At 40.5% G+C, this 12,324-nt stretch overlaps 1 protein-coding gene across 1 annotated transcript in view; it reads right to left on the reverse strand.

Moving 5' to 3' along the window:
- The window catches only part of Parg (poly(ADP-ribose) glycohydrolase), a 133,048-nt gene that overhangs the window by 46,934 nt on the left and 73,790 nt on the right, over nucleotides 1-12,324 (reverse strand). Inside the window, exon 10 of the mRNA XM_004658049.3 lies at nucleotides 4,220-4,299. Coding sequence (XP_004658106.3) covers nucleotides 4,220-4,299 — 80 coding nt within the window. The remainder of the gene's footprint in view (nucleotides 1-4,219; nucleotides 4,300-12,324) is intronic.

Below are 12,324 nucleotides of genomic sequence, written 5' to 3' on the forward strand. Positions count from 1 at the left end.
CTCACTTAGCAAAAGAAAACCCGAAATGGTGAGTTATTCTATTTTCCTTTTTTGTCAGCTTGTAGTAAAAGCTGCCATTGGTAACAACGTATTAAGCACACACATTTGTCTTTATTATCTCCAACTACTCTATGAGGTTAATTATCACTATTATTTTATTTCACAGATTAGAAAACTGAGGCACAAAGGTGTCAAGAATCTTGAGCCAGGTGTGGTAGAGCACACCTTTAATCCCAGCACTTGGGAGGCAGAGTTTGAGGCCACCCTGAGACTCCACAGTGAATTCCAGGTCAGCCTGAGCTAGAGTGAGACCCTACCTCAAAAAAAACAAAACAGGGCTGGAGAGATGGCTTAGCGGTTAAGCGCTTGCCTGTGAAGCCTAAGGACCCTGGTTCAAGGCTCGGTTCCCCAGGTCCCACGTTAGCCAGATGCACAAGGGGGCGCACGCGTCTGGAGTTCGTTTGCAGTGGCTGGAAGCCCTGGCGCGCCCATTCTCTCTCTCTCCCTGTATCTGTCTTTCTCTCTGTGTCTGTCGCTCTCAAATAAAATAAAATTTAAAAAAAAACAAAACAAAACAAAACAAAAGAATCTTGTCCATGGTCATTTACTTCATAAGAGCTGACAGTAACAATCTATGATGAAGCTGGGTTTTGCTAGGAATGTACTACTGCTGTGTCAGGAGCTAGAGAACGCAAGACGGTAACGTCCCATAAAAGAAGACTCACTAAAAACAACTTAGTTTTATAAAAGTTCTATAAAGAGCCTCTGGGACAGAGAAGAGAGGAATAGGTAGGAAAACAATGCATGACATGACCTATACAAACCAACCAGGCTACTTAATGGTTAAGAAAAGAACATCCAAAAAAATTTTTTTGACCTATGTACTTTCTTTTCAAAGTTATTTTTTCAGCATAAAATCCTCTTAAAGCTTGGGAATGCGGCTCAGTGGTACAGTGCTTGCCTAGCATACACAAGGTCCTGGGTTCAAACCTAACCCTGCAAAAAAAAAACAAAATATGACAAACAGATGAAAGAAACGGAAAGGGAAGAAGGAAGGAAGGAAGGAAGGAAGGAAGGAAGGAAGGAAGGAAGGAAGGAAGGAAGGAAGGAAGGAAGGAAGGAAGGAAGGAAGGAAGGAAGGAAGGGAAAGAGATAGACAGAGACAGAGAGAGAAGAGGGAAGGGAGAGAAGAAGGAAGCCAGGCAAGCAGGCAGGGAAGGAAGAGGGATCAGTGGTTAAAGGTATTTGCTTGAAAGCTTGCCAGTCCAGGTTCAATTTCACAATAATTATGTAAAGTCAGGTTCACAATGTAGTGCATATGTCTTGAGTTTGTTTACAGAAGCAAGAGACTCTGGCATGCCCATATCCCCTCCCTCCCTCTGTCTTCTTTCTCAAATAAAAAGCAAAAATATTATTTTTAAATCTTTTTATCTCCATCAGGGAAATGCAAATTAAAACTACTTTCAGCCGGGCATGGTGATGCACGCCTTTAATCCCAGCACTCGGGAGGCAGAGGTAGGAGGAGTGCCATGAGTTCAAGGCCACCCTGAGACTACATAGTTAATTCCAGGTCAGCCTCAGCTAGAGTGAGACCCTACCTCGAAAAACCAAAAAAAAAAAAAAACCCCCAAAAAAAAACCTACTTTGAGATGCCATCTCACTCCTGTCAGAATGGCTATCATCAAGAAAACAAATAACAATAAATGTTGGCGAGGATGTGGAAAATGGGGAACCTTTCTTTCTACACTGTTGGTAGGAATGTAGTCTGGGACAGCCATTGTGGAAATCAGTGTGGAGGTTCTTGAGACAGCTAAAACTAGATTTACCATATAATTCAGCTATAGCACTCCTAGGCATCTAGCCTAATGACTCTTGTCACTACCTTAGAGATACTTGCACAACTATGCTTACTGCTGCTCTATTCACAATAGCTAGGAAATGGAACAAGCCTACATGTATGTCCCTCAACAGATGAATGGATAATAAAGATGTGGTACATTGACACAACGGAGTTCTATTCAGCGGTAAAGAAAAATGAAATTTGCAGGGAAATGTGTGGATGTGGAAAGGATTATACTAAGTAAGGTAACCCAGGCCCAGAAAGCCAATTGTCACATGTTCTCTCTCATATGTGGATCCTAGCTACAAATGTTTAGACTTGTGTGTGTGCTGGAACCAAAAATAGGTTGCCAGAGGTCAGTAAGCTAGAAAAAGGCTATAAGGGAGGGAGGAGAGGGAAGGATTTAAGGGGATGATACTATATATATGTAAGCAGAAGAACAGATTACAGGGAATGGAATGGCCTAAGTGAAGCCAGAAGAAGAGATTAAGAGAAGGGTGGGGGGAAGGGTCAATCAAAATTCAAGATATTCTGAATAAGACATATGAAAGACTACATTTTTGGATAATGGAACATCCAGAAGCAATAGATTGTTACTAGAAAATTTTCAGTGCCAGGGATGGGATACCTTCCAGTGAGGCCCCTGTTGCCTCCAAAATATTACAAGCTACTGCCAAGGCCCTTGGTTTCCCACACAAACAGATGGTAAGACCCTATTGCTGAAGACTCCACATGCCTGGGCAGCAAGGTCACTGAGAAATCAAACTGGGGCTGAGCTAAAAACCTCCCTGTAGAGAGCCAATTGAAAGCTGGGAAAAGCTGCACTGCAGAGGAACTGCAGGCAAGCACCTCAAGTGGCTCAAGAGACAGAAGTCATGAGGTGAAAACAGTGGACACTGTAAGCCTCAAGTTTGGCCAGACAGGCCAAATGACCAAACGGATGCAATAGTGGCATGTCTGCTTTGGGGAAAACCAACTGCTCTCTAATTGGACTGGAGGCCCACTCTATGGGAGGTAATACATGCCTGGTACTGAAAACCTAATCACAAGCTTATGGAAGGGAAGGTCATGACACTGTGGGGAGAGCTGGCTCAGCAGTTAAGATGCTTGCCTGCAATGCCTAACAACCTGGGTTTAATTCCCTAGTGCCCATATAAGGCCAGATGCACAAAGTGGTGCATGCATCTGGAGACAGTTTGCAGTGGTTAGAGGCCCTTGTGCACCCATTCTCTCTCTCCCTCTCCTTGCAAATAAATAAATATATATATAAATAATCCTTTGGGGATGGAGAGATGGCTCAGTAGTTAAAGGCACTTGCTTGTAAAACTTGTGCTGCAGCCCAGGTTCAATTCCCTACCACCCATGTAAAGCCAGATACACAAAGAGGTACATTCATCCAGAGTTTTTTGCACTGGCTTGCAAATAAATAAGTAAAATATTAATAATCATTTCATTAGGGCTAGGTAAATGGGTCAGCTGTTAAGAGAGTTTTCCACTTAAGGATAAAAGTATCCTGGGCAAGAAACTGTCAAGTTCAACTCCCCAAGTCCCATATAAAAAGCTGAGCGTACCAGGCACATCTGTCATCCTAGTCCATGTGTGGTGGTTTGAATCAGGGGTCCCCCATCAATTCATGTGTTGTGAATGCTTGGTCCCCAACTGATGGCAACTTAGTAGATGGAGTCCTGCCAAAAGAGCTGTGTTGCTGGGGGCAGGTAAACCTTGAGGTTTATCAACCCTGGCTTGCCAGTGTAAATTTGGCTCACTCTCTTGCTGCTGTTTTCCACCTGTGGTGGCACAGGTAATGTCCAGCCTCTGCTCATGCCAGGCTTTTTCCTGCTATCATGGAGCTTCCCCTGGGGATTGTCAACCAAAATAAAAAACTTTCCTCCCATCAGCTGCTTTTGCTCAGGTGCTTTAACCCAGCAACAGCAAGTAACTACAATAAGGAAGTAGAGGAGCATTACATGCTCAGATGGCAGCTCCAGACTGATGGTGAGACCTTGTCTATGGAACTACATGGATAATCCATAAGAGCAGGACACCTATGCTCTCTCTGGCCTCCATGTACACATGTAGGATGTGCATATCTGCACACAGTCATGCAGACACCACGTATCTCTCTTTCACACGCAGAATCTTTTCATGTATTACAGATGTCAAAGTACACAGGCCTACTTTCAGACACTCCATTATACAGTTATATATTTACACTATATCTATGTATAAAACCCAGGTTAAGACATTAAATAATTACTGTTTGAAATGTGTTCAAAGCAGGAAGGTGTACTTTAAAACACAAAATGTCCCTCATATGTCACTTGATCTGAATGTCATCATTAACACAAAAGAAATGCAGAAGGAATAAAAGCAATTTACTTTTCTCTGTGACTCTTCGAAAGTAGCAGAAGAGTGTTTTCAGTTTCTCTGGTTTCCTTGATGAACGCCCTTCAAACAACCTGGAAGAAGCCAAAAATAAAAGGGTTAAATGAGTCAAAAGACACTAAATCTGTATTTCTACCAAATGACAATAAATCATTCTTCCAGAGGACAGTCTTTTAATTATGGAGAGCTTGAAAACTAATTTGGATTCAAAAGGGATCTAGCAGGAGTTTAATCGCAAGATAACATGACTCCTCCAAATTGGTGCAATCAATGACACTCTCCTCTTACCTGTCTTCCTGAGTCCATCTTTCTCCAGGAACAGGGACCATGTAGTCCCCAACGTCAATTAGAGCTAGTCAGCAAATACTACTAACGCATACTACCCTGTCATTACTAGGTATAGCAAAACAAAAATGGCATCTGAAAAAAAATCACATTTGAGTATTTATAATAAAGTAAGGGGGTTGTGATGAGGGGAGAAACACACAGAGGTATGACAAGATACTGAGGACTGAATGAGCAGTTTTTACTAATTAAAAAATTCCTGCTACGGACTGAATGTTTTTGCTCCCCCCCCCCCATATTAATCTTTGTTAAACACGGGACTCCCTGATGTAGTTGCATTTGGAAACAGGCTCTCTGAGGAGGTGGTAAGGGTTAACTGAGGTCACATGGGTACAGTCTGAATCCTATAGGATTGAGGTTCTTATAAGAGAAGAGACAGAGTCCTGAAGACGGCAAGAAGCAATCACCTACCAGACAGAAGGAACCTTTATCTAGAACCAGATCAGCAGCACCATGATCTGGGATGCTTAGCCTCCAGAATTGTGAGAAAACAGCAACAACAAAACAAAACAAAATGCTGTTTGAGCCACCCAACAGGTAGTATTATTTTGTTAGAGCAATCCAAGCTGGCAACCAAACCAGTGCTTATGCCTACCCTATGTTATCTAATTCCCAGAAACCTAGATTCGCACTGCTTAACTTTGTTTTCTTTGCAATGGCATGATATTGCTGTTGGTAAGAATAACTTATCCCGAGGGAAGAGAAGCCAGGTTTTAGAAGCACATGACCTGGGTAGGAAGCTCACTGAAAGCCCCTCACAAAAGCGGGCGTTTGGGCATACAACCACGCTTTCCAAAGGCACCGAAGAAGCATGATTCGTTGGCTGTAGAGTATGAAGGCTTTCTGCCTCCAGTCATGTATTCTGCATTTAAATCCAGAAACCTTTCAAGTAAAAGCCTACTTTTAGTAAGTGCTTAAGTGGGTAACATTTGCCATGATTAGAAGACCTAGCTTATATAAGCACATACAGAGGGAAAAGTTGATTTCATAAGAGTCAAGAAAACAAAGGAAATGTGGATGTCAGACAATATAGGGCACATTCCGGGTGGTAATTTCCAGACAGGAAATGCAGATGCCAAAGGATCCTGTTTAAAATGCTTTCAAATCTGTATTCAGGGAAAACTTCTGGAGAGACAATTTACACAAGTATTTCCTAAAAACAACACTAATGGTGTGTAGAATTTTAAGTTACTCTAGAATTTGTTTTGTAACATAGTTTAATAGTGCCTATATGGTCATTTTTTTCTAATTTTGACTTGTTATTCTAAAATATTTAATATACATATACTTGAAACTACCTGCCAACTAGAAGGAAAAGGTTCCTGAAAGTTTTAGCTTGGTTTCTTCTGCAATATGTCAACTAAAATATAGCTTGTTTAAATCATAATGATAGTCAAAATGAAGTCACTTTAGTTTAATTTAAAATCCCATTATCAATAAATACAACTTGCTATGTTAACACCTTGGGTTCCATTGCAACATCCCTTTCTCAGTTTACTAATAAGTAGATGGACTGGAAAGATGGCTTAATCTGCAAAGGCTAATGACCTGAGTTCAATTCCTCAGCACCCATGTAAAGACAGATACACAAAGTGGAGTTCCTTTGCAGCAGCTGGAAGCCCTAGCATGCCCATTGTCTCTCTCTGTCTGCTTGTAAATAAATTTTTTAAAAGATGCTACCTTTAGCTTCATATCAAAATTTTTTATTTGAGACAGAGCGAGAGCGAAAGTGAGAGAGAGAGAGAGAGAGAGAGCGCATGAGTGAGCAAGCACACATGCAAATGGGTATGTTAGGACCTCCTGCCACTCACTGTAAATGAACTCCAGACACAATTGCCACTTGTGCATCTGGCTTTACATGGGTAGTGGGGAATTGAACACGGGCCATCAAGCTTTGCAAACAAGTGCCATTAACCACTGAGAAATCTCTTCTTTTGTTTTAATTCTCCTCCTTTGTTTTAATGGGGGGAGGCAAGAACTGGAATGCAGGGCCTCCAGGCACTTCAATTAAATTTTTATTGGAAACTTCAATATGTGAATATACTGCAAATATGTCATCTTCTTTTGTGTCCTTTCCCCCACTCCATTCTACTGAGGGTCCTCCTCAGTGCCGATACTGGTAATCACTGGGAGGTCACAAATGCACCAATTGGTTCTTGTAGGGAGGGCAATGCTTGTATTATGCCTTCCCACCTCTTTTCTAGCAATGAACTGATGTACTATACAATTCAAATCAATTAAGGGGAAAAACTTCTTCAAAAGAACTATTAGAGAGGAGAAAATGGCCATTGCCCTGAAGAAATAGCTTCCCCCAAAGGAACAATGTCACATATGTGGCCAACTGTTTGTAAAAATATACGAAGTTCACATATTTCATAACCATGATGGCAAATTATTAACTTTAAGAGCCCACTGGGAATCTAATATGGACTTTCCTGGAAGATTATATGGTTATTATTAACACTGCAAATTAGTGTGTCTGTTTTATTTTGCAAGTCCAAATCTTTTTTTAAAATATTTTTTGTTCATTTTTTATTTATTTGAGAGTGACAGACACAGAGAAAGACAGAGGGAGAGAGAGAGAATGGGCGCGCCAGGGCTTCCAGCCTCTGCAAATGAACTCCAGATGCGTGCGCCCCCTTGTGCATCTGGCTAACGTGGGACCTGGGGAACCAAGCCTCGAACTGGGGTCCTTAGGCTTCACAGGCAAGCGCTTAACCGCTAAGCCATCTCTCCAGCCTGCAAGTCCAAATCTTAAAAGGACCAGAGCTGAGCATGGTGGTGCATGCCTGTAATGCCAACACTTTGGGCTGAAGGATCGGTTAAAGGTCAGTTACCTTATTCAATGACAGCCTGGGCTACATCGATGCTGTTGCAAAACAGAAAACAAACAAACCAACCAACCAACAAACCAAAATGAAAACCTTAACTTTTTTTTTTTTTTTTTTTAATGTGGGATCTTGCTTTAGCCTGGGTTGACCTGGAACTCACTCTGTAGTCTCAGGCTATGTAGTCTCAGGCTGGTCTCAAACTAACAGCCAGCAATCCTCCTACCTCTGCCTCCTGAGTGATGGGATTAAAGGCTAGTGCCATTATACCTGGTGAAAACCTTAACTCTTAAAGGTACACATCAAGCAGAATCTCAGGGCACTGGTATTATTTATTGCTCCAAGCCTAATTTCAAGTCACTGTGTGGCCAAATAAGCTTTCTCATTTCATAGAGCCGTGATGGGAGGAAGGAAGGAGGGTTATGTGCTGTGTAAAGTGGAGACAGAGCAGATAAGAAGTCTAAAACCTTTGTGACAGTTCTCAGATAGCCACCCAAATAATGTGAGTAATCCTGTTTTGTGTCACATGAGTATGTAATAGCATAGGCCATGAGTATGAATAAAGTTGTCAAGAAATTGATGTAAAATCTGAGGAATGGTATCTTGGGGGAGGGATGGAGACAAAGGGACTGAAGACTGAGCTTAAGAAGTGGGGAGGGAAGAGAGAGGCTGACAGAAATGGGAATGGAAAGAGAGAGGATATGACCGACAGAAAATCAGAGAAAGACAGATTCAGAGAGAGATTCACATGTGTGTGCAAGCAGCATTCAATTTTTAAACTTCTAAACACCCTTTTTAAATGATATAGATTTTCGAGGCTCTTTTCAGTTTATTGCATGAAAGCATTCCACTAGGCCAAGTTAAAAGTGTACCCCAAATGGTTATGTTATACAAGCATTGGAGTTGTAACAAGGGACAGAAGGGAAATTCTACTCACTGCATGGAAATTCTCAGGTAAGTTTCAGAGAGCCATGACCCTTACAACTGATAACCTTCAGATGACTGTAGTGGTCAGGGTCTTCCTATGTTTCTCTGCTGAATTCTTATCTAAATAGAATCCTTAGTGCCAGCAAGAAAGCAGCTCATCACCCTTACTTGTATCAAAAGGGTCTAAAGTGGGTGGAAGTGCTGAATAGTGAACATATGATACAATTCCTTTTCCTCAGTGAGAATGGCCTGTAAATGCCAGAGATGGGGAGGAATGAGAAATGGGGAGGGGGAAATGGGACACATGTGAGGGTGGGGTTTTGGATGCAAAGGAGCTTGAGGAGAAGGCAGCTGAGTCTTTGGCAACTCACTTGCTGGGGCCTGATACTGGTCTTTAAGTTCTGTGTATGTATATTTTAAAGGTGAAGATTTGAGTCATATATATATATGAACCAGACTTTAATAATCCTTGTGCAGTCAGCAGTCAGGGAACCTCACTTTGTTATAAACAAAACTGTTTGCATTGTCAAGGGAAGAAGTCAATGGAGGGTCAGATAGTTATTAACAGTGCTTTTCTTTCCATACTTGCTTTCCCTGAGTGGAATATTGAAAACATTACTGGAATCACACTTTAGACATACCACCCAACCACACACACTATTTTAAATTAAGGATTAATCCCATTAGTATATAGTAAATCAAGCCCTAAGCACTAAAACCTTCACTTTAAAGCAGAAGCTAACATGGGACATAGCCAGAAAGCTGTTCTGGGCTCCTTTATAAAGCACTCAGCCATATGTCCAGGCAGCATTTTCAATCAAGGGAAAGGCAGATGTAAAAGCCTTCTGGGTTGACCACTACTGAGACCCACTATTTATCTCTGACCATCTAGTTTCCATGCAATTTCAGAAGCATCAATGCTAATCACATTGGGAGCCTTTATATGAATGTTCAGGCTGTGAAAAGCGAGCAGGGGAAAAGGTCAGGGGTATTTAACATAACTAAGCAGGTCTGGAAGAACACAACAATAAATAAAAAAGGAAGACTTATTCAATTTATTGACATCAGCCTCCTACCACATACTCTTACCATTTTTTTTATTCAATCAAGTAGCTAGCCATATTTCATTTGAGATTAAATACACTCACACACTCATACATACATAAATACAACTCTGAATTACCAGAAAATATAATTATACACAAACTAACAGAGAAACAGTGAGAGAGAAGAAGAAAGTCAGTGGGAAGGGGGGAAAGGGAAAGAGAAAGAGAGGAAGAAGGAAAAAAAAAGGGAAAGGGGGAGAGAGAGAAGGGGAGGGAGAAGGAGGGAGAGAAAGAAAAAGAAGGGAGAGGCAGAGAGGGAAAGCAAGGGAGAAGGAAGGAGGGAAAGGAGAGAGAGAGAAAGAGAGAGGGAGGGAGGGAGCAAGAGGGGACAGAGACAAAGACAGACAGCAACGACAAAATGCTACACCATCAGCTTACCAAGAGGCTCATCAGATCTAGGCACTTGATCTTCTTTTGGAAGCACATGGAAAAGGAGAACTTTGGTTTCTATTCCATTTCTCCAGAGCATTCTGCTCTTACAAGACAGTGAGACATAATGAAAAACACTGAGTTTGAGCAGAAGACAGCATTCAAATCCCAGTTCTGAACACAAGCCATTTGCTCTCCCTAAGCCTCATTAGTATAGAAGCTTCTCTACCTAAAAACTTCCACAGATAGAATCACAGTGAGCCATGATAGACACAGCACTGGTTATGAAATCATTCTGGTTTTTGCGAGTAGCTTCATTATAACACATGTCATATTAACAATGGGAGGCAGGGGTAGGCACACTGGCTCTGAAGAGTCCCTGTAACAACTGTGGCTTTAATTCATTTTCAGTGTTCCAGTATACAAAATAATATCCATTAGCCAGGAAGACAAAAGTATGATTGACATTAAATTTTTAACAGATCTAGTTAAAGTCCTATTTGGTGCCAGTGCTCGTATTACTGCATGCTTAAGTGCCCCAAGGCTACTGCGGACTGACAGGTGGTTCTGCTCATTTAATAGATCAAGAATTATCCCTTAGAATTGTTCTAATTCTGACTAGATACAAGGTAAGCTGTAGGAATCTAGTTCAATCAAAGGACTGCTCAGCAGGATGGTTAAGATGAGGTTTCTGGAGTCAGGCTATATCCCAAGTTGAGTTCAAGTTCCAAGTTACCAGGCTAAACCTCTTTAAACTTAATTTTTATAGAAAAAGTCAAAATAATAACAATACCTAATTGACCCTTAATTTATAAAGATGATGTGAAGACTAAGTGAAAAGATAATTTAGCAGTGATCAGCACCCGCTATTATTGTAAAAAATAATTTAGATAATGCCAATCAAGAGGAGGTAGATTATCTAAATTAAGGCATTGCATAATATCCTGCAAAACATCAACATGGATCCACATAAAAGACTTGTATGGTCCTAATCCACATTCCTTCATTAAGAAAGATGGCACAGCCTGTTTGCCATGTAGCTTAACCTGTTAACACTCACAGCCAACAGCTTAGTTTCATATAAATGACTATGTACAAGGAAAAAGATGAAGCTGCCATTGCTGAGAGGCCCAGAGTCAGCCTGTCAGAAGTTTATCTGGTCAAAATAGAGTAACTAGTTTATAATGCTGTATCTAACAAGAGTCAGTAGAAAACTAGAAAAAGACAATCAATCAGTAGACGGGAAGAAATAATAAAGGTTAGGGCAGTAAATAATAAAATAGAAACAAACAAACAAAAATCCAAAGAATCAATGAAACAAAGAGTGGGTTCTTTGAAAGGATAAACAAGATGGATAAACCCTTAGCAAATATGACCCAAAGGAACAGAGAAGAGACACAAATTAGAGATGAAAAAGGCAGCATCACAACAGATACCAGAGAAATTAAAAAAATAATAGGGACATACTATAAGAACATATGCTCCACTAAGTTTGAAAATCTGAAAAAATGATTTCCTTGATTTATATGACCTACCTAAATTAAATTAAGATAAGATTAACCACTTAAGTAGACCTATAGCAAGTATAGAGACTCAAGCAGCTATCAAAAATCTCCCAACTAAAAATAGTCCAGGCCCAGATGGATTCAATGGTGAATTTCACCAGACCTTCAGGGAAGAACTAACACCAATGCTTCTTAAACTTTTCCATAAAATAGAAAAAGAAGAAATCCTACCAAACTCCTTCTACGAAGCCAGCATCACCCTAAATACCAGAACCAGGCAAAGACAGAACAAAGAAAGAAAATTGCAGACCAATGTCCCTCATGAATATAGATGTAAAAATTCTCAACAAAATATTGGCAAACAGAATACAACAATATATCAGAAAGATCATTCACCCTGACCATGTAGGCTTTAGCCCATAGATGCAAGGATGGCTCAACACACGTAAATCGATAAATACTTTAATAATGGACTGAAGGACAAAAACACATGACCATCTCATTAGATGCAGAGAAAGCATTTGACAAAATCCAACATCCCTTCATGATAAAAGCCCAACAGAGACTGGGAATAGAAGGAATATATCTCAATATAATAAAGGCTATTTATGACAAGCCTACAGCCAATATATTCTAAATGGGGAAAAACTGGAAGCTTTTCAACTAAAATCAGGAACAAGACAAGGGTGTCCACTGTCCCCACTTTTATTCACTATAGTACTGGAAGTCTTAGCCATAGCAATAAGGCAAGAGACACACATAAAAGGGATACAAATTGGAAAGGAAGAGGTCAAGTTATCATTATTTGCAGATGACATGATTCTATACATGAAGGACCATAACAATCTTCCAGCAGACTGTTAGAGCTGATAAACACTTATAGCCATGTAACAGAATACAAAATAAACACACAGAAATCAGTAGTCTTCCTATATGCTAACAGCAAACACACAGAGGATGAAATCAGAGAAGTACTCCCATTCACACTGCATCAAAAATAAGTAAATAAATAAATAAAG

This window comes from Jaculus jaculus, chromosome 18 (assembly GCF_020740685.1).
Source record: "Jaculus jaculus isolate mJacJac1 chromosome 18, mJacJac1.mat.Y.cur, whole genome shotgun sequence".
NCBI classification, from domain to species: Eukaryota; Metazoa; Chordata; class Mammalia; order Rodentia; family Dipodidae; genus Jaculus; species Jaculus jaculus.